At 35.8% G+C, this 23,749-nt stretch overlaps 1 protein-coding gene across 2 annotated transcripts in view; it reads left to right on the top strand.

The window, feature by feature from the left end:
- Cenpc (centromere protein C) overlaps positions 1-23,749 on the top strand; it is a 46,870-nt gene that overhangs the window by 1,758 nt on the left and 21,363 nt on the right. For both annotated transcript variants that reach the window (XM_057773152.1, XM_057773151.1), the window contains exons 2-12: positions 1,118-1,161; positions 4,835-4,905; positions 6,476-6,546; positions 10,215-10,314; positions 12,594-12,876; positions 13,759-13,959; positions 15,626-16,221; positions 19,338-19,496; positions 20,493-20,769; positions 21,273-21,419; positions 22,616-22,698. In XM_057773152.1, the coding sequence (XP_057629135.1) occupies positions 1,118-1,161; positions 4,835-4,905; positions 6,476-6,546; positions 10,215-10,314; positions 12,594-12,876; positions 13,759-13,959; positions 15,626-16,221; positions 19,338-19,496; positions 20,493-20,769; positions 21,273-21,419; positions 22,616-22,698 (2,032 nt within the window). The remainder of the gene's footprint in view (positions 1-1,117; positions 1,162-4,834; positions 4,906-6,475; positions 6,547-10,214; positions 10,315-12,593; positions 12,877-13,758; positions 13,960-15,625; positions 16,222-19,337; positions 19,497-20,492; positions 20,770-21,272; positions 21,420-22,615; positions 22,699-23,749) is intronic.

Below are 23,749 nucleotides of genomic sequence, written 5' to 3'. Positions count from 1 at the left end.
CCATTCACTCCAAATAGAGGTTGGCGAATCCAGTTGTGTTGTACAGTTTTTCTTTCCTGTGAACTATAGTCTCGGTGGAAGAGAACCAAGTTGAGATCAACTGAAGGATAGATTGAAGTTGGCAGGTTGTAGTTTCAAATGAGTATTTTCTAGATTTTAACTGAGAACTGTCTATGCTCTGCTCCTGGTTCTCTCACTATGTTTTCTCTATTATCTATCCCTAGCTGGTCTCGCATCTTCCATATATCCTTGTTTAGGCTACTTTCTTTCTCTGTTCTGGGCTCTTTCAAGATGCCTCTGGCTGTTGTAACTCATATCTACAATAAAAACCTTCCCCTTAACCATACCATGTCATGCTGTCAGTTTTATGATGTGGTTTTTTTTTTTTTTTTTTTTTTTTTTAATTTCTCCTATCCACCTTTATCACGACGGAGTCTCATTGTTTGGCACAGCCCAGGTTGATATCAAAGTTGAAATCCTCTGGCTTTAGCCACATCAAGTTCTGGGACTGCAGATGAGCACCCCTGTGCCGAGGACTTGCTCTAGTACTGTTTGCATGGCTTATTCCTTCTTCTTATCTCAAGTTCTGTTCCGCATCCACTGAGTGCACAATATTTATATATATTACATTAATATATCCAATGAAGGATATTATATGTAGTATATATTAATATATATTTTACTTTTGTTACATTTCATTATTTATCATGCTTCCTCTGTTTTCCGTCTTTCAGAAAATTGCTGGGTGTTTTTGCAAATGGCTTTCTATTCCATTTTTGTTGTTGTTTTATGTCTTGCTATTTCATTTAGTATGTGTGCGTACTTATGTGACATGTGTATATCAGGGGACAACTTCGTGGAGTCAGTTCTTTTTTCCTAACTTAACTAGGGATCAAACTCATGTCATTAAGGTTGTATTATGGGAAAGCAGCTCCTAATTAGCTATCTTGTCCTCCCTAAAATCTTTATAGTATTAATGGGACAATTAACAGATACTTGTTAACAGAGTAAATGAAAAAATATGTTTTTTCTTCATCTTGTATTGTACTGGAATTATTTTGAAGATGAATTATATTTGATTATAGTTTAAAATATTGATAGTTAACTTTTCTTTCAGGATCATCTAAAGAATTACCACAGAAGATTTTGCCGGCCTTCCAGGTGACATACTTATACTTGAACTTTTAAGACAACTTATTTTCATCTTTGGAAACTGTTTTTTTATATTGAAGATAGAAAAATCTGTTACCTTTGACTGATTGATTTCTATGTGCACTGATTTTTTGGTGTTTTAATTATTTTATAAGAGAACTATTAATACAAGTCATGCAATAACTTAGTAGAAGTAAGAAAAAAATGCTTATAGAGAATTGTGGACAAGAAGAATTGAACATTGAATGATTAGCACTGAATGGAGCTCTTATGGTAATATAATAATGGTAATATTAGTGAAATATGCTTATTTTGATAAGTAGTGAAGTATACTTAGTAAGTTTTGGATCATAAAGAGCTTGTATTTTGTTTGAAAGTTTTTTTTTTCTGTACTTACCAGTAAGATCACTTAATGGGCAAATGGGCAAAACTATTATTTATAATTGGATAATAAAGTAAGAGATTATATCATAAAAGGTTTATGTATAATTTAGCTATTAAACCATATAAGAAATTATATGGAATTTGTGGTTTTGATGTTAATGAAAGGTTAAAGGTTTAGTGTAATTTTATTTATTATGTATTGTGTTCTGTTCGCATGTATGCCTGCAGGCCGGAAGAGGACACCAGATCTTATTACAGATAGTTGTGAGCCACTGTGTGGTTGCTGGAAATTGAACTCAGAACCTTTGAAAGAGCAGCCAGTGCTCTTAACTGCTGCGCCATCTCTCCAGCCCCAGATTAGTGTAATTTTTTTTTTTTTTTTAATTTTTCGAGACAGGGTTTCTCCGTAGTTTTTTGGTTCCTGTCCTGGAACTAGCTCTTGTAGACCAGGCTGGCCTCGAACTCACAGAGATCTGCCTGCCTCTGCCTCCCAAGTGCTGGGATTAAAGGCATGTGCCACCACCGCCCGGCAGATTAATGTAATTTTTTTTTTTTTTTAAAGTTTTTTTTTTTTAAATATTTATTTATTTATTATGTATACAATATTCTGTCTGTGTGCATGTCTGCAGGCCAGAAGAGGGCATCAGACCTCTTTCCAGATGGTTGTGAGCCACCATGTGGTTGCCGGGAATTGAACTCAGGACCTTTGGAAGAGCAGGCAATGCTCTTAACCACTGAGCCATCTCTCCAGCCCCAGATTAATGTAATTTTTAAGCAAAAGTTTATTAACCCTCTTTAGAGCTGCATACCTAAATTATGCTGATCAAAATCCAGATGTCCATTAGGTAAATATTTAAACTCGATGATATATTCATATCATGGAATATTATTCAGCAATAATTGGAATGAACAGTTCATTATTCCAATAACTTAGATTACTCCCTAGAGAGAATTATACTGAGTAAAAAAAGTTGTTGAAAAATATTACAATACTATACAGTCCCATTTATATGGATGATTATTTTTTAAATGACAGAAATTTAGAAATGAAGTGTTGACAGAGATTTCTGTCCCGCCTGGTCCTGCAGCTGTTCAGTCCCAAAGAAACACACAGAGGTCCACCTTCATTATAAACTGGTTGGCCTATTAGCTTAGGCTTCTTATTGACTCTTATAACTTACATTAGCTCATAATTTGTGTCTGTGTTAGCCACGTGGCTTGGTAACTTTTATCAGTGAGGCATTCTCATCTTGCTTCCTCTGTGTCTGGATAACAACTGCAGACTGCATCTTTCCTTTTCCCATGTTGTATGGAGCGAGGTCCCTTTGTTTTGGCCTGGCTAGTTTAACCCCCGAAATAATCACACAGAAACTGTATTCATTTAAACACTGCCTGACCCATTATCTCTAGCCTCTTATTGGCTAATCCTCACATCTTGATCTAACCCATTTCTATTAATCTGTGTTCACCATGAGGTCGTGGCTTACCAGGAAAGATTCAGCATGTCTGACCTGGCAGCTCCATGTCGGCTTTCTGACTCTTCTTCCTGCTCTGTCTACTCTACCTACCTAAGTGCTGCCCTATCAAAAGGCCAAGGCAGTTTCTTTATCAACACAAATACAGAAGGACCTCCTATACCATTCCCAGAATTCTCTTCTTTTTGCCCTGCCTCTACTTCCTGCCTGGTTGCCCACCCCTCCTATACTTCCTGCCTGGCTACTGGCTAATCACTGTTTTATTAAAACAATACAATATAAGTGACAGGGTACAAGACCATTGTCTCACAGCAATGGATGGATAATTGTACAGGGGTTAGGAATGATAGAATGAGGTAAGGAAAGATGGAAGTTAGGGGGAAGTATATATATTTCTGAAAGAGAATACAGTGATTCTTATGGTGACTAAACCATTCAGTATCCTGTCTATGGTTGTGATAATGAACCTACAGAGGTAATGCATTGGGTAGAATAATACATTTGTGCGCGCACGCGCGCACACACAGACACAGACACAGAAACTGAAAAGATTTGTGCAAGATAGTTACTGATAACCACACTGATTAAACCAGTTAAAAGTTTTAAGTTCTTTTAATGGACAAAGAGCAGGCTCATGCCTCTGAAAAGTCTTTTGATAATCAAGTTCAGGGGTAAGTGTTTTATAGACAAAACCACAATTACATCAGTGCTGACTCAGGGGTCCCTGGGGGTGGCTACTGTATGGTAATTAGTGAGGGATTTGAAGCTTAACAATATTATTCCAGATACTACATGACAGTTATTTTGATTTATATTTTCTCTTGATTATTTTAGTTTTATTTTTTAAACTTCCATAAAGATCATTTATTTCAGTTAATATATCTGGACCAGAGTCAGGGTCATGACAGTCCCAAAAGTGATGCCAAGGTAATGTGGCTATTGGATGTTGGGAAGGCTGAGAGGTGTCTAGGCAGACACAAAATAAAGTTGAGACAAAATTGTATTACATTAGTCATGTCAAAACATAAACACATGAGTGGGACATAGAACCAGAAAAAGTAAATATGTTCTAGCTATGTGGTAATATCAAATGAACACAATATTTAATTTAAGCTATTTCTATTCATTTATAAATTTCTGGTTAATTAAAAATTAATGCTGTTAGGCCAGGCGGTGGTGGCGCATGCCTTTAATCCCAGCACTCGGGAGGCAGAGGCAGGCGGATCTCTGTGAGTTCGAGACCAGCCTGGTCTACAAGAGCTAGTTCCAGGACAGGCTCCAAAACCACAGAGAAACCTTGTCTCGAAAAACCAAAAAAAAAAAAAAAAAAAAAAAAATTAATGCTGTTGAATCCAAAGTGCACTGGAAAAGTCGCAGAGAAGATAATGTTACTTGAAGGTGTTGAAACTGGCGTTTATAAAGTCTTTACTAAAGAAGCATTAAGTGCTGTAATATAGATCAATGGTAGTATAATGCTAGAAATCCTGTGCTTAGTTCCCAAAATGAAAGCAAAGTATTTCAGAATCAATTTATTTTCTTCAAAAACTGGAATTACTATTGAAATATAGCAGTGTCCAAACCAATTTCAGATACAGATATTCAACTTTGAATAGATATATGTAGATAATAAAATAACTTCTCTTAATATTGCATACAAATAAGGTGTTTGATGGACTCAAACTACTAGGTGTTTTTCTTGGTTAAAAAATAGAGATATTTTTTCCTATTTAAAGTTAATATTTTATATGGGCTTTCAAGCAGAAAATAACATAAGTAACAAACATCTTGCAGAAATGATATATTTACCTTTTCTTTTTTATTAGAGCGCCCAACATTCATGCAAAGCAAGGCCAGAATGTGCTGGAAGTCTTACAAGACTGTTTTGATGAACAAAGTAAGGTTCATTTCTAAATGGACTTTCAGAGTTGGTGTAGATGAAAATAGAAATTTATCACTAATGTCTAATGTGGCAGATATGTAGCATTTAAGTATATAGAGCAATTTCCTTATAACTTTGAGTATATTAACCAGTCCTTGTACATTTTGATATATTGAGGGGAATATAGAATATTAATGATATAGCTACAGTAATGTGTCATTTTTAATTTACACTAGTTTCCTAAAATTTGAAATTCCATACATCAGTTACAATGCACAAAAGAAAATATTTCCTTTGTGAAAATCTAAAATCATAAATGCTTGGAAATCCAGGACTTTGGATATGAATATCATGCATGGAAATTACTATGAAACTTTGTTTTATGTACAAAATTACCTCTAGTCTTTGTGTATAATGTGCATATGAAATGTAAGTAAAATTTTGTGTTTATACTCAAGAAAAGTCTTTGGAATATGTAAATATTCCAAAGTCTGCTTAAAACACAAAATGAGATACTTAGAGATCCAAGCATTTCTATATGGGAAAAAGTATAAGGGATAATTAAGAATTTGAGGTATTTCCGGTAATTTACATTTGTTTATTTCAAAGTGATGAATTCGGTAGGACAAAATATGTTCTGAGGCTGAGCATGAGTAGCTGAGTGGAGAGGTTTAATGTCATCTCCCAAAAGATGGCTTGGAACATTGATTTCCAGTGAAGTAGTGTTCAGAGATGTGACTTTTGAGGTGTGATTAGATTGTAATGTTTCTGTCCTCATGAATGAATTTAAGCTATCCTTAAAAGGCCTTGGGAACTTTTGTCAACTCTGTGTCTTGCTTGCTTGGGATAAAATAAAGACTTTTGCTAGATACCAAATTTCTGAGATCTCTGTGCTTTTTCAATCATTCAGTTTTCTGTATTTATTTTGCAGATCTGGGTATGAAGCCCAGGGTGTTGTGGCTGTTAGGCAAGCACTCTGTTACTGAGCTACTCCCCTAATTCAGCATCAGGTGTTCTGACAGCACAAGAGGTGGGACAGAGGAAAACACATCTACAGACTGAAAGCGCAGAATTTTATTTTCTTTAGGAATTTTGTTTGCTTTTCAGTTTCTGATGTTTGTAGGAACATTTGACTACTACACTGATATTTCTGTTTCTTTAGGCTAGTTGTATTCTGAAGAGCCAACTGATAGTTCATCACAGGTCATATGGAGCAGTGGCTCTCAACCTTCCTAATGTTGTGACCCTTTAATATGGTTCCTCATGTGGTGACCCCAACCAAAGCATTATTTTGTTGCTACTTAATAACTGTAATTTTACTACTGTTATGAGTCATAAATATCTGTGTTTTCCTTGACCTCCAAGGGGTTACGACTCACAAGTTGAGAGCCACTGATATAGAGCCATTTTAATTGTTCAGTTAGAATCTTTCTTTGATACAGGGTCTCAGTATGTAGATGAGGCTAGCTTTGAATTCACAGAGATCTGCCTGCCTCTTTCACCTGAGTGCTGAGATTTTAAAAGTTTTATTCCACTTTTTATTTTTTAAATACTTTTTAAGTCTTGTCAATGGTTTTAATTACAGGTTCTACAGAGTCATTGCTTTCTTTCACACCTAAAACGAAAGATACTCGCAGTCAATCGGCAGGCAAGGAAGTAAGTCTAACAGGAGAACTGATGGAGGTTTGGTCCGGTAATGAATGTTGAACAGTGTTCTTATTTACATTTTAGTTATCTGATCCTTTAAAGAGAATCCTATGCTTCTCTTGAATTTTATAACATTTGAGCTATTATAAGTTTTTGATAATATTTCTAGTATTTAAAATTGGGACAAAATCCATAAAATTATAGCAAGTCTTTTAATTTCTTTTATACTAATACTTAAGAGTTTGAGGGAAATGGGTAGCTTTAAGGTTCCTGATCAGACTAACAAGTGTGGTTGTTTTTGGAAGACTGATAAGACTGGTCACTGTCCACAAAAAACTGCTTCTGGTTGGTTATGTGCCTTAAAAGGTTAGGTTGATTTATCATCCAAAAGTAGAACAGTTTTAGGTAGAATTTTTTTAAGTTTGTGTTTGAACCCAGGGGCACATGCCAAACACAGGGCTGGATCACTGAGCCACACTCCTAGAGGTAAAGGTTTTGAAGTTAATGGCCCAAGAGATATTATTTGGAAGCATAATGTTAATTAGAAAGATCATAGAAGTAAAGTTCATTAAAAACTGATAAGCAGTGTTCTACCACAAGCTGACCTGGATCTTAGCTATACTACCTAGGCTGACCTTGAGTTCATGATCCTGATTGCTGTACCTGTATAGATTCCTGATTGCTGTACCTGTATAGATTGCCTTTAGTTTTAAGGAATGTAGACAGCCATATCTTTCAGAATTTGAGAGACTTTTTATAATATGAGAAATTATATTGATTTTTGAAAATTAATATCAACTTTTAAATTTCCTAGGAACTCAATCATTAAAGTCTGAAGAAATAAGTTTGTACTTTGACATTTTTATATGTGTATAACGAATTGACTTTTTGTTTTGGCTTAAATTTAGTTTAATGTTTAAGATGCTTGCATCCATAGTCACGAATATTGGTCTCCTCTCCTGCCTTAAAATGTTTTAACTTTTGAGGTTCCTTTTCTAGGTGGAATCAAGTATGTTATAGCAGTTCAGCAATACCCTACTGTGATAGCTAGTTAAGCATAAAATGTAAACAGATTATAGTCTTATAGCTTTCAGAGATAATGAAGACAGGTTTCACAGTATATAACCTGCTGCTAATTTTCCTCACGTTTGAGGAGAAAAAAAATGTTCTTTATTGTTTGCTGACTTAGGGAGGTTTTTCTGTCTTGCTGATAGGTACAGGCATTAATCTAGCTTCTGTTTGTCTGAGAGGAGTATTTCTCCCAGGTTCAGATGGTTCTTTCTCTGGCCTTGGTATGTATGCATATATTATGTATTTATAATTATTAACTAAGTTGAGAGCCTGTCTCACTTGAGCTTATACTCATGAGACTCTTGCCTCAGTTTACTGAGTGCTGGGATCACAGATGTGTACCATTGTGTTTAGCTTTAAAAAGATTACTGAGACATGGTCTCATGTAGCTTAGTCTGACTTTGAACTTGCTGTATATCCAAGGATGGCTTTGAACTCCTGATCATTCTCTGTCTCCTAGGTGTTGTGATTATAGTTGTACACTAGCTTGCCTGATTTAAATGTACATTTCGATGAATTTTTATAACTATGATCTTGATCAAGATATACAATATGAAGAGCTGAGATTCTATTACAGATAGTTGTGGTAGACAATTGAGATTTTTGTGTATGTGTGTGATTTTCAAATTTATTAACATAAAGTTGGTAATAATTTTCTAAAACTTTTCAATGTTTTTGGGATCCGTAATGCCATTCTCTTTTACATTCTTGACACTGACATTTTGCTTTAGCCTTTTCTTTCATTAGTGTGGCAATTCTACCAATTTTGGTCTTTGGGCAAAACTAAAGGAAGCTTAGTTTTGTTGATTCTTTCTTACACTTGTTATCAGTCTCATTATTTTTCTCCTTATATAATTTCTTCTATGCTATTTTTTATTCATATATATGTTTGTGTGTTTTTTCTCCTGTAAAAGATATTTCAGAACAGTAGAGATTTTGTATGTGATTGGGACTTTCTAAGCTGCAAGGTTAGTGTGGCCTTCACATAAGAAATGTAATTTGGTGAATTTGAGAGATGGCTCAGTGGCATAAGAGCACTGTTGTTCTTCCTAGAGGATCTAAATTCAAAGTTGTTGGCTCACAGCTGCCTGACTCAAGGTCCAAGGGGTCTGACACCCTCTTTTACTTCTATACTACCAGCACATATGTAGCATACACAGTTACACAGACATACGTGTAAATAAGATAAATTTTTTTGTTATTTTTAATTATGTGTGTTTGTGTATATATATATACATACACAAATACCTGATGAGGCCAGAGCTGTTGGGCCTGGAGATGGTTGTGAGTCACCTGCTGTAGATACTGAGGCTCAAACTTGGCTCTTTGGGAAGCAATATGTCCTCTTAACTGCTGAGATATCTCTCCAGCACAATAAAATAAACCTTTTTAAAAGAAAGAAATTAATTTGTTCCTTTAAATTAAAATTCAAAATTAAAATTGAGTTTTATTGCTTCTCTACAGATAGGACAGGTAGCCAGGTTCATAAGAGGAAAGGACATCAAGACTAGACATCCATATACACATGTGCAGCCTCCTATATTATCCTACAAACCATGAATGTTAAGTCTGAAGAGTAATATGCATACACATTCATTAATTAATCTATGCTCTTCTGAATTTATTATTTTCTGTATTGACTCTTAATTTAATACTTTTGAACTTTGACCTCATTTGTTTTTTTAAAGATTTATTTATTTATTATGAATGCACAGCATTCTGTCTGCATGTATGCCTGCACACCAGAGGAGAGCACCAGATTTTATCATAGATGGTTGTGAGCCACCATTTGATTGCTGGGAATTGAATTCATGAGCTCTGGAAGAGCAGCAAGTGCCCCTAACCTCTAAGCCATCTCTCTCCTCATTTTTTTTTTTTTTTTTTTTTTTTTTTTTTACTGTGTCAATAGAGTATTACATTCTAGGCTTAGAGTATGTGTGATTCAAAGCCAAGGATTTTTATTTATTTGCCTACCATTTACAACATTTAGTGTACCATTAGTGAGAGACAATCATGTTTATGTTATTTCTCCCTGGGAAAGCCTTTTGACACAAGTCCATTATTGGGTTCTGGTTCCATGGACATTCCCTGTCTATCAAGTGTAATCCCAAAAGGAAACTAAACAAGTGTTTACCATAATCATGTTTTGTAAAATAGTTAAGATCAGTTACAATATCAGGTTCAACCTTACCACTTAAAGAAGAAGCATTGTAAAATCCAGTCTGTAGATTCTTGGCAAGGTCTAGCCCTTTCAGAGAGCCCTCTCAGCAATTAGGTATGCTGTGTTAACACTTTGTTACAGTGTGAATTCCTAAATATTGTATTGTTACATACTTCCTTTTATATTTTTTAACTTTACCTTAATGACATCATTATGCATTTTCATGAACTTGCTTTTTTTGTTACTGTAATTGTTTGTTGCTTGTGTTAACTCTGGTGTTTTAACTCTTAGAGATATTATATCACGGCCCATAGATTGTTTATTTCCTCTCTGTTCAGTAGTTCTTTAGTATACATTGCCAGCTGCTTTGTTGTCTAATCACCCCCATCTAATCAGAATTGACAACATACTAAAAGTATATCAAATGTATTTCTTTTGTGCTCAGTGCCAGGCATCACATTCACAATCAGTTCCAGTTTCTTCAGGGAGGAAAGATGCTTCTCCACAAGTTACTGCAGAACCAAGTGAAGCCACTCTTGGATCAGGTTGGTAGTAGACTCATGGCAATTAAAAAGCTGAAATGACAAAGGTGGTGCACACTTGTGCCAGGTGACAAGATCAAGGTCAGACTAGGTGCAGTTGCTAGTGGTCAGGCTTTATTTTTCTTCCCTTTCCTTTTTTCCTTATTCTGTGATACGTGCTGGTTTTTTGTTTGTTTTGTTTTTTACATTTATTTTTGTTACAAATTAGAAAAGTAGTATTCTGTTTGTTCTGTTTGAGCTAATAGACTCAAAGATTTACAAGAAAAATCTAATTGCTTCCATCATTTTTTGGGGGGTGGTGGTAACACTTGAACTCTTCTATACCTTCATTGGTGCTCATAAATTTAAAAAATATAAATGTATGTGACATGGTTACATGGTTGCCCTTTGTGTCATATATGTTTCTAACTGATCCCTAGACTTTGGGCTTAAAAATATAAAGATATATATTTAATTTTTTTATTATTGTTTGCACATTCATGTGTGTACTCTAATTTGCATGCCATGGCATGCATGTTGAGGGCAGAAATTACTGTGTGGAGGTGGGTCTCCTTCCATATTCACATAGATTCCCATGATCGAACTCAGGTTGTCAGGCTTGCTTGGTAAGCAGCTCTACTCCCTGAACCATCTTGCCAGTCCTGAAAATATTATTATTGTTGTTGTTGTTGTTGTTGTTGAGACAGGATGATACTATGTAGCTCTACAACTCACTATGGCTATCAGGCTGGTTTCTAAGTAGGAATTCAGTTTGCCTCTTCTTCCAAAGGTTTGTGCTACAGTGACAGCTGAAATTATATTTTTAACCATGGAACTTAATACTTTATTTTAATTGTAGAATGTGTGACTCTTACCTGTAAGTTGCCTAGTTTCCTATTTTGATTAAACAACTCTTCTTTCCTATAGTTGAACATATTCATAATAATTTATTAATTTTGTTCTCTTTGTTAAAATTCTAACTAGAATGCGCTTTATCTAATAATTTTTTTTAAATTAAAGATTCTTTTTTTTTTTAAAGATTTATTTATTTATTATGTATACAACATTCTTCCTCGATGTATGTCCGCACGCCAGAGGAGGGCGCCAGATCTCAGCACAGATGGTTGTGAGCCATGTGGTCGCTGGGAATTGAACTCAGGACCTCTGGAAGAGCAACCAGTGTTCTTAACCTCTGAGCCATCTCTCCAGCCCTCTAATAATTTTTGGATAATCATTTATATATACTTATGCCCTTCAAAAATGCTAGAGTTTGAAGGGCCCTACAGCATGTGAGAGGATAAGTACGGATGGTAGAAAATGTGTGCAGGCTAATTATCTGATAAGGACTTTTCTTCCATAACACTTCCCTTGTCCCTAGTACAACCTAGTACTTTGCTGCACTGCCACTGCAGGCAGAACAGAGCCACCATGGCAAGGGTTGGAGTCTCCCTCTAGTCTGTGTTCCCTCACCTTATTGAGAGAATGTGGGTTCTGGGTTGCAGACATCTCAGGAGCCTAGTCCAGGGACAAATGGGAAGCGAACAGGAGACCCAAGAGGCTACACAGTGAATTGTTCCTTAAGTCTTCAGTTTTCTAAGTAGGTACCCTAGTTTCGCTCAGTTTTCAGAGCCCATTATAGTTGGTTGATTGATTATTTCTAAGGAATTTAGTTACATTAAGAGGGAGAAATAAATGACATCTTACCAGTGAACCAAAAGCCCTTTTTTGTTGTATTTAAATTTTTAAATCTTTGCATTTAAGAGCAATGAGTTAATATGAATCCTAGGTAGTCATTTTTCTTTGACATTTGAAGTCTGAAGCTGATTTTATATAAGCATGTATGTATATTCTCTCTATATATGTATATAGATACATGTATGCACTTGTTTTATGTATGCCTGTTATGTGTGTATGTTTGTCTAGCCAAATTAACTTACTTGCTCTTAGTCTATGCATAACAGAATCTCATAATTTCTCTAACTTCTTTGTATTTAAACTTTGTGCTATTCAAACTTTGTATCTCAAGACTTTAGGCATAAATTTTGGAGTTTCTGTGTTTGAGGATTTCTGTGTTTCCATAACCTCAGATGGTGTGAATCAAGTACATGTTTCACTTCATTAATCTGGTAATACAGAATGTCCTAAGACATAGATATTTTAATTATAAGTCTTTGATTCTAAGCTTAATAAACTGTGTGTCTTCTGAAAGCTTTTTATTTTAATTGTGGTTGATTTTTAAAAGTACGTTTAATTTAAATACTGTTTTCAGCTACTGAGAGTTGTCATCATATACTTTTTTTTAGTTCAGGCTAATGAAGTTCATCAGAAAATTCTGACTACTGATGTTTCTGAAAGTCCAGCGAACTCAAACAACACGTCAAGTGAAAAAACAAATGGATCCCGCAGTGCCACCAAGGATCACCTTTACTTACCTGGTGGCTCCCCTGTTGTTCCTTTGTATGAAAAAATGTCTGAATCGCAGAATGTTATTTCATCTCTCAGCCAAAAGAGTGGGGCTTACAACTTAAGAAATTCAATAGATACTAAATCTTCATATACAGACATTTCTCTTAAAACCAGGAAAAGGTAATTTCTGTTTAAGTAATAATTCTGCTTAATTTTAGCCTAATATTGCAATGTTAATTTAGCCTTTTATGTAGGTTTGAATAAATGAGTTAAGGGATAGCATGAGAAAAGAGCAAATGCTTTTTGCTTAGCTTTAGTTTTTAATTAGTAGTAAGGAAAGCATTAAAGTATACTTCAAAGAAATTTGGAGAAAATACTGTCTTTGTGGGGTTGTTGAGATGGCTCAGCAAATTAAGGCACCTGGTGTACAGGTCTGCTAAGCAGAGTTCAATCTCTGAAAACCAAATAAAGATAGAAGAGAAATCTAACTCTACAAAGTTGTCCTCCAAAACCCATGTGCTTGCTGTGGCCTTCGCATCCTTATGTATCATGCTAAGTTATCCTCCAGCGCCCATGTGCATGATTTGGCATGTGCATCCTTATACATCATGCAAAGTTGTCCTCCAATGTCAATGTGCATGTTTTGGCATGTGCATCCTTTTATATCATGCATGCACATACACAATAAGACAAAGTATTCTTTGTGGTAATTAGTTTTCTTTGATTTACCTAACTTTTTTAGTTATACAAAATAATTTCCATTAACATTTTTATTTATCATTATACATTGCTTATATTCTCCCCACCCCATTATCTTTAACTTCTTGAAAGAAACAATTTATATTTCCTGTGTATTATGTATGATTGCAAGGGTCAGTATTAGGTGCTTTCTAGAATAGCAGAGTATGGATGAATTATAAACCCAGTTCCAGTTCTGAGAGCTTTCTTTTTGCCTTTAGGATACAAAAAAATAGGTTATTTAAGATACTTTGTTATTTGGAGACATTTGTAATAAGTGTAATTTACTTATGGAGAATTTGTCTTACCCTTTTAACTTTCCAGGTTAAACTTTGATGGTAAAGATAGTTTGAACAAAGCAGAAGTAGAGAACAATGTATTAGAAGTATCAGAAGGACAAGAAGGGACATCGTCGGAAACATCTCAGAAAAGAGCACAAGATTTGACCTATGAAATTCAACCACAATCTAGAAAGAGTTTTTCAACATTGTATTTAGAAACTGTCAAGAGGAAAAGTGAATCCAGGTAAAGTTATTACAAAACTGTCCTGTGGGACATTTCTTCTGTCTCTTTCTGTGAACTGTAGCTGGGTGTTCTGTTATTTAATATAGAAATCTTTTTATTTTCTTTTTGTTGAATTATAAATTTTTTATTAGAATTTTGTACAACGTGTTTTGATCATTTATTCATATGCCTCATCTTTACAACTCTTCAAACTCTTTCTAGACCCTGCCTTTCCTTCCTTCCTTACCCAAGCAGCTTTGTGGCCTCCTCTCTTCTATTTAGCACTTGTCAAGTCCATTCTGTGCTGCACATGCATTCTTACATGCGCCACCTTCCCACTGGAGTATAGTTTGCTTACTAGGGCCAGGAAACCAAGTGTCTCTCTGTCAGCAGCTATGTGTTGACAGTAACTCCTTGGTTAGGGCCTTTGTGCCTGCCTTGACTGGCTTGAGTTTGCACAGGTCTTATGTATGCTGTCACCTGTCTGGAAGGTATTGTTTCGTTGTAGCCATCTGCTGCCTTTGGCTCTTACAATCATTTCACTTCCACAGAGAAGGGAATGTCATACAGATATCCCACTTAGGACAATCTATAGTCTCTGTCTCTGTCTCTCTCTCTTCTACAAACCACAAATAAAAAACAAAACAAAACAAAAAAAACACCAACCAGAACAATCAATAAAATGTGTGAATTGCCTAAGATGTACAAATGTGTCCTTTTATGAATATCGTAGCAAGTTTGTAATCCTTTTATAACTGAGTATATACAAGGATGATATTGCTTCCTTACTAAATAAATTTAGGGTTAGCTATATGGGAAAAGAAGGCTGTAGCAGGATAACATTATTTGACCTCATAACAACAAATTGTGTGGCATTGTCTGCTTTTAATAAGAATCATGTTTCTTTTATATAGCACTAGATTTCTGGTGCCCGTGGTACCCTAGACAACTTAGTTCTGAACTGTTACTATGATATTGAAATATGTGTGAAAATAAGCATGAGATATTGGAACTTAAGATGAAATTTTATATGTTATAGTCATTTATATGAATAATTATTATTTTCACTTAACATCTGTGTATTTGGTGCTATTATGAGTGGAGTTCTATCAGATATAAAAAAGATAAACCATTCAAGATCAGTTCTTAAAATATTAGATATGATGGTTTATTATATTGAATATTGCTAATGTTTTAGATATGAAGAATTGAAGATATCTGTACAAATAGTTTCATCAAACATATAGATATGGCATGCACTTTCTATTTTAAGTAAATACGTTTGGGTTGTAATTATACAGTTGTGAATTTCAAGGTTTTAGAGTGTTTATTGATTTAGAGGCATCAAAGTAAATGACCAACTTTAAATTTCTATGATCTTAATGGAGATTAAAATTAAGAGAAAATCAAGGAGAAGTGATTGCATTTCCTGTATAGAATATTTTATTCACAGCCGGGCGGTGGTGGCGCATGCCTTTAATCCCAGCACTCGGGAGGCAGAGGCAGGCGGATCTCTGTGAGTTCGAGACCAGCCTGGTCTACAAGAGCTAGTTCCAGGACAGCCTCCTAAACCACAGAGAAACCCTGTCTCGAAAAACCAAAAAACCAAAAAAACAAACAAAAAAGAATATTTTATTCACTCAACAAAGATGAAACTTCAGCTACTTTAAATCATGTTTTGTTTCAGTTCCAGTGTTAGACACACAGCAGCAATTTCACCTCACTCATCTTCAAAGGCCAGGACATTGTTAGAAGATGAATTTATTATTGAAGAATCGGGGAGAAGTTTTGAAAGTCAACCTTGGGTGAAAATTCCAAGAAAAGACAGACATCAGAGCCACCACTTGCCATCTCCTGAAAACATTGTAGCTGCTAAAGATAAGAAGCCAGGAGAAAAACCTCATAGTGTGCCAGCTACGTCTTTGATACATGACACACAGTTTCATAAGGCTTCCCCAATAGAGAAATCTCAGCCCTCTGTTGAAAAAATCCTGGGGACTAGTTATATAGATGAATTGGAAAGTGATTATAGATCTACAGAAAATAAAATACATTCTGAGAATGCCAAAAAAACATCTGAAAGCAAAAGGACTATAAGACAGAAGAAGAAAAGAGTATCAAAGCCTAAAGTAGTTGAAGAGCAACTTGAAATGGGACAGGGTAAAAAGAAAAAGAGGAATATGTCAAATACTGACAAGTTACAACTAAATTCAAAAAGAAATACGGAAGATTGTGAAGAGGCAAGAAATAAACCTATTCCCAAGAAGCAGATATCCCCTGTTGGTGAGTGTTAATAGAAATTCAAAGTATGAGTATTCTTTCATTATTTTATAGTTGCTTAGCTTTGGGAGATAGGCAAAGTAAAGCTGCCTACAAAGATTCAGAAGCCTTTTGGGGGTTCTTTTTGACAATCTCTCTAGGTTTAGTTCAGTGCAGAGTCACTCTCTTTTTATTTAAATAGATCCCATGACAGAAACACACATGAAGAAGTGAAAGACCATAAACAAGTTAATGAAATGCTTTCCCCTGCTAATATGTTGTGTGTTTGTGTTTGTGTGTGTGTGTGTGTGTATGTAGATTGACAGATACATATGTATATAGGATGAAAGTAAAAGAGAAAATAAGTCTCTACCCAATATGGCCATAAATCTTTATATCTTCATAAATATTTTCAGTAAAGGGCTGGTTAATGAATATGATGTTCTGATGTGTTGCTATACTGATTGTGATTTTTTCCATTGTTGTTACAAATTACCACACAGTAGAATAAACAACACACTTTAATTTTTTTTCAGTCTTATATAATTTTTAAGTCAGAAGTTTCATAGGATGGAAAAAAATATCTTTGTTAAGCTCTGTTTCTGGTGTGTCTGTAAGAGTTCTGCTCCTTACCTTTCCATCCTTTTGAGCTACCCATAATCTTTGACTGATGGTCCTTCTCTGCCATCAAAGCTAACAATGCTTGCTTTCTTCTTTCTCTGATTTCTCACTTTGCCTGCTGTCATCCCAAGTTTTGTTTGATCAGAAGTTTTTTTTTTTTTTTTTATTTATTTATTTTTTTTTATTCTTTTTTAATTAAAATTTCCACCTGCTCCCCGTTTCCCATTTCCCTCCCCTCCTCCCAAATATTGCCCCCTCCCCCCACTTCCCTCCCCCTATCCCCACTCCTCTTCTCCTCCCCCCACACCATCCCCCCTCCCTCTTGATACTGAAGAGCAGTCCAAATTCTCTGCCCTGCGGGAAGACGAAGGTCTTCTATCTACTTCCAGGAAGGTGAGCGTCTAAACAGGCTAAGCTCCCACAAAGCCGGTTCATGTATTAGGATCGAAACCTAGTGCCATTGTCCTTGGCTTCTCATCTGCCTTCATTGTCCGCCATGCTCAGAGAGTCCGGAATCAACCCATGCTTATTCAGTCCCAGACCAGCTGGCCTTGGTGGGCTCCCAATAAATCAGTTCCACTGTCACAGTGGGTGGGTGCATCCCTCGTGGTCCTGATTTTTTGCTCATGTTCTCCCTCCTTCTGCTCCTCATTTGGACCTTAAGAGCTCAGACCGTTGCTCCAAATTGAGTCTCTGTCTCTACCTCGATCCATCGCCAGATGAAGGTTCTAAGGTGATAGGTAAGACATTCATCAGTATAGGACAGGGTCATTTCAGGTTCCCTCTCCTCAGTTGCCCAAGGTATCAGCTGGGGACATCTCCCTGGACACCTGTGAACCCCTCTAGAGTCAAGTCTCTTGCCAACCCTAAGATGGCTCCCTTAGATAGGATATACACTTCGCTGCTCCCGTATCCTCCCTTCCTATATCCCAACCATCCCAATCCCCCGAGCTCCTCCCATCCTCCCCTTCTCATGTTTCTCATCCCATTTCCCCTTTGCCCCATGCCACCTCACCCGCAAGTTCCCAGTTTTTGCCCTGCAATCTTGTCTACTTCCCCCTCTCCATGCGGATGACTATATGATTTTCTTTGGGTTCACTTTCTTATTTAACTTCTATAGGATCACAAATTATATGCTTAATGTCTTTTATTTATGGCTAGAAACCGATTATGAGTGAGTACATCCCATGTTCCTCTTTTTGGGTCTGGGATACCTCACTCAGGATAGTGTTTTCTATTTCCATCCATTTGCACGCAAAATTCGAGAAGTCATTGTTTTTTACTGCTGAGTAGTACTCTAATATGTATATATTCCACACTTTCTTCATCCATTCCTCCATTGAAGGGCATCTAATGAACCCAATAAAAAAATGGGGCACTGATCTGAACAGAGAATTCTCAACAGAAGAAATTCTCATGGCCAAAAGACACTTAAGGTCATGCTCAACCTCCTTAGCGATAAGGGAAATGCAAATTAAAACAACTTTGAGATACCATCTTACACCTGTCAGAATGGCTAAAATCAAAAACACCAATGATAGCCTTTGCTGGCGAGGTTGTGGAGAAAGAGGCACACTCATTCATTGCTGGTGGGAATGCAAACTTGTGCAACCACTCTGGAAATCAGTGTGGCGATTTCTCAGGAAATTTGGGATCAACCTACCCCAAGATCCAGTAATACCACTATTGGGAATATACCCAAGAGATGCCCCATCAAATGATAAAAGTATCTGTTCAACTATGTTCATAGCAGCATTGTTTGTAATAGCCAAAACCTTGGTCAGAAGTTTTATGGATACATGAGCTGGTAGGGTTAATCCAAAGTAATCTCATTTCAAGGTTTCTAATTTAATTATACTTAATCTTTAAATTTCTTTTTTCAAAATTAGATTACAAAACAATTAAAAGGTAAGGCAGTAAATAACTGTTTTATTTTGTATAGTGATAAGTACAAAGAAACTATTTTGTTTTTCAAAAGATACTCAGATTAGGGAGATGGCACAATACTCATCTTTCAAGCAGAATAACTTGATTTTGATCCCCAAAACCCAAGTTAGAAAAATATAACTGTTGTGATTTTACATGTTTGTAATGCCAGTACTAGGGAGGCAGAGAAAGGGTTGATGGTCAGTAAGCATAGCCTAATGGTTGAGGTTCTAGGCAGTAACTCTCTCAATAAAAGATAAAATTAAATAAAAATAAATAAATAAGGAGAAGAGATGGCATCTAAGGTTGTGCTTTGGTTTCCATACTTAGGCACTTGAATGTATGTGCCTGCATGTACATACACGCATATTTCTCTTTTAGTTTATGACTAACAGTGTAAAGTATTTAACATTTAATTGACAGAAAATCAGAGATCTGCTTGAAAACATATGGCTTTTTAAAGACGTGTATGTGAAAATAGCCCATGGGATAAACATAAGATGTTTCTGGAATTGAGTTTTATTTTTTTGAAGTCTGTTGTGAATTTTGAAAACTGATGTTTTGAATAGTTTTATGGTTTTTCCTTACATTAGAAAATAAAAAGAAAAAGCATAGCATCCAAAAAGATATGGAAAAATCCAGGAAGAAAAGTTTTTCTGGTGGTTCCAAGGACAAACAAGAGCAAGAGATTGTCAGAAGTGGTAGAATTTCTCGTTGTCCATCTGAGTGGTGGCTGGTAAAACCAGGGGAAGGTAAGTATTTTTATTTAGATTATCTTTGTTGAAAGGGCCCTATAATCATTCTTTCTGGGGTTATATGTGACTATTCCCATTTTATAGGAAAATGTTATAAAGACAAGGTTAAAATGGTTTACCAACAGAAATATTGTCAGGTAGGAAGTATAAAGTTACACAGTGTGCTGTGGACAAACATATCCAAAATCAGAAGTCCTTGTACTTAAGAAGACTACGTTCTATGAGGGAAGACACTATAGGTAAAATAATCCATGTAATGATAGATGTTTAAAAATCAGATGAAAGATAAAGATAAGAAAGAGATGCCAGGGGATGATAGAATTGAGCACTACTTTAGTACAAGATGCTATGACTGGATGGGCTCCTACAAAGAAAGATGATAAACTGATTGTTTGGAATTACAACAAACACTCAGATCTTATGGGTGATGTCTTAGCAACTTTCTGTTGGTGTGACAAACTACTCTGACAAAAGCAGCTTCAGAGAGAAAGGGTTTATTTTGCCTTACAGTTCTGGAAGCTAAGATACGGCGTCAGGAGGCTATATTGCCTCCATACTCAGGAAACAGAGAACAGCACCCTCTCTTTACCTGTGCCATCCAGGATCCAAGATGGCAGCCGAGGAATGGTGCCACCCACATGTGTGCGGGTCGGTCTTCTCACTTTAGTTAACACAATCCATGAAACCTCCTTGTAGGCATACCCAGAGACCCATTTCCTGGGAGATTTAGATTCTATTAAATTGACCTTTATCATTACAGATGATCAGGCGAATAATGGGTAGAGCCAAAGACAAAGTTACTAAGAAAGTTTGTGGTGAATTTAATAAATCTAGTACATGTCCTATAAATACAACTGAAAAAACTATAAGATTTTTTATGTGAAAACAAATTTAGCTTATGAAATTAGTATGTTCATTTATATATAAATAGAATGACATTGATCTTTTCATTTGAACAAACATGCTATTTGAAGTTGTCATTGAATCTTTTAGGTTCTGTTGATAGAAGCTTTTCAAGAGAAAGTAAATTGTCAGTGGTGCATCACAATGGAAAAAAGCGGACTAGGAAAAGTCAGTTATCTAAGAATACTGGGAAAAAACCTTCTCCACCAAAAAGACGGAAGACAGAGAGCAGCTCAAGAGTACAGAAGTCTTTAAACACTAAGGGTTCTAGAAGAAGTGTTAGTCATGATGAAATTTCTGGTTCCCAGAGTGAGCCATTGGAAAATGAGGCAGACCCAACTCAGAAGAAAAGTCTTGATATTTCTGGGTAATTTCTGTTGTATTTACAATATAACTTTTTTTCTTTTCCCCATTGAGAATTTAGTAATTTGTCTGTGTTATTCAGTACTCAGAGGGGGAATAAGCATAAAGGACTTGGTCAAAGTTGTTATTAAATCTAGACTCTGCAATTAGCTGGATGACACTGAGGAATAGTACCACTCTGAACTTGTTTCCTTATTGTAAAACTGGGAACAATCGGTATGTAGTTGTACAGCAGATGCCATCGACTATTAGAGTCAGTGTCACTCATTGTCACTCTATAATTTTCAGGCCAGGTTTGTACTGTTTCCTCTATTTTTATTTCTTTTTAATTGGGAGTCTTGGTAGACCAGATACCTTTGTGAACCTAGTTGTAAATCTTAAAGTCTGAACATGATGAACTTATGCTTGCTGTAGCTAATTTTATATTGCTTGTACAAACATTTGTGTATTGTTTCTAGAAGAAAGAACTTTTGAAAAATAATTTTAACCTTTTCTTTTTCCCCATAGACCTACAGGAGGCTCTAAGTATCAAAACAGTGTTAAGACTTCACAGAATATTCATTTAAAGTCTCATACTGGGGAATATACACGTAAATCATCAATGAAGTCTAATTCCAATGCAGGGGAGCCTAAAAATTCAATTTGGGAAGAAAGGTGTGTATATAGTGTAGTGAAAATAGAAGTTACTCACTGTACTAGTTATCCATTTCTATGTTACTTCCAAACATAATTTATTTTTGCTATTTACTCTCTGTGGGGCCAGAAATCTGGGCAAGGCTGAGCTAGCTGTTTTGGCTTTGGAGGTGTCTTTTTCTTTTCTATCCCTTTGATGACTTGGCTACAACTAGAGGATCCATTGATGTCTCATGACTGTTGGTTGAAGGTTGCTATTCTTTGCTGTCTTTTGGTAGTTGGCCTTTGTTTCTTGTAATGTGGCAGCTGACTTCCTACAAAACAAATGATCTGAGAGAAGATAGTATCAAATGCCTTTTCAATTACTTACCCTCTGGAGTTCTGTACTCTCGGTTATAGTTTCCTGTTCATTAGAAACAAGTCATCACAAGTCCAGACCACAATCAGGAAAAGGGAAATGGGACTTTATCTTTTGAAGATTGTCACAGAATTTGTGGATGTGTTATTAAAATATCCACTAACATTAAAGAAATGAGATTAACCTGCTTGTTTTAGCTCTGAACTGTTAAATCCTTAAAAAAAAAAATATAAGACTAGTAAATGAGAACAAACCTTAACCTTTGAAGGGAGTACTATGGGTTCTTTACTGCTTGAGGGGTTGTGATTAGGACTTGGAGGAGGAAAGGAACCCGGGAGTACCATAGCTTGAGTCAACTATGATGATTTTTGGGCTACATGTTTAATTTCATTTTTTGTAGATGATTTCTTTTAAAATTAAGATATGCTTGCTGATTTCTCTTATTTGTGTGAAAGAATGTTGTTGTTGGACTTGACTAAATTTATAAGTGATTCGTGAATTTACTTTAAATATTCTAGCTGAACTTGGTGATAATGCCTATAATCCAAACACTCAAGAGGCTGAGACAGGAGGATTGCAAATTCTAGACCAGTTTAGGCTACAGTAAGGAGGCCCAGGGCCTGAGCTACTTAATCGGTCAATCTCTCTGTCTCTGTCTCTCTCTCATTTATATAAATTTGTATTTATCAGATTTGACTCTATGGGATCAAATCGCAGTTCTTGCTTCATGCTGTATGGAAACACATTCTTGATGACCTATTGTATCACTTTTAGTTTCATAGGAAAGACACTGATGGCAGTTTTAAGACATGATCATAGTTATAAAAGCACAACTTTTATGGTTTATTTTGTTCTTAAGTGGACCTTCCAGGTTTAAGGATCATGTAATGTCTAGAAGCAATAATTCTGACATGGGTGATGAAAAGGATCAGGAGAGTTCGGGTAAGTTACTGTTTTCTACTATCTTGCTTTCTATGGCACTATGAATATACAGTAAAGTATTCTGTGTTTATTTAAATTTTCAGTAATAGTAAATGTGGATGTACTCCTGAGATTACTGCTTTATAGTTGGAAATTTGTTGAAATGGTCCAGATGCATCATCCTTTAAAAAATATTTAGTTTTTTCTCTGTGGTGTTAAAGTTTTTAACTATCATTTCTTCTAAAACTCAAACAGTGATAGATCTCATCATTTGCTGTTATTTTAACTGACTCCTTCTTTGTCATGAATCTGTCATTTTTGGAATATTGCCTTTTTGGGAGTTGGGGGACATAAGTTGTTCCATAAGATGTACTTTTAATTCTGGAATCAATAATTGCTTTGAAAAATACCTGATTCTTATTGATGTACCATGGCATTTAGAATCCAAGACAAGTGTTGTTATTATTGACATACCTTTGATTCTAGGTTTTTTTGTTTTTTTTCTGGGTAGGATAGGAATACACACACACACACACATGGTGGAGGGAGAGAGACTGTGTGTAATACAGTGCCATCTAACTTAGGGTTTTGCTGATGTGATAAAACACCATGACCAATAGCAACTTGCGGAGGAAAGAGTATATTTCAGCATATAGTTCCAATCATAGTTCATCTAAGAGGGAAGTTAGGACAGGAATTCAAACAGGATAAAGACCTGGAGGCAGGAGCTGATGCAGAGGCCCTCCTATATTAATCAGAATGCTCTGCAGACTTGCCTACAAGCCAATCCTATGCAGGCATTTTCTTGATTCAGATTTCTTCTTCCCAGATGACCCTAGCCTGTGTCAAGTTGACAAAAGCTATCCAGCAAGCAACTATCTATATTTATATCTAGAAACCACAGATTTATCTCAATACCTCCAGTTCCAACACAGTACAGACCTACCTCTCTCTTTTCTGTTTGTATAAGCCCTTTCTTTTTTCTTTTTTTTTTTTTTTTTGGTTTTTCGAGACAGGGTTTCTCTGTGGTTTTGGAGCCTGTCCTGGAACTAGCTCTTGTAGACCAGGCTGG

The sequence above is a fragment of the Chionomys nivalis genome, chromosome 6 (assembly GCF_950005125.1).
Source record: "Chionomys nivalis chromosome 6, mChiNiv1.1, whole genome shotgun sequence".
Taxonomy (NCBI): domain Eukaryota; kingdom Metazoa; phylum Chordata; class Mammalia; order Rodentia; family Cricetidae; genus Chionomys; species Chionomys nivalis.
The sequence above is the reverse complement of the archived record's forward strand: the minus strand, read 5'-3'. Positions and strand labels throughout refer to the sequence as shown.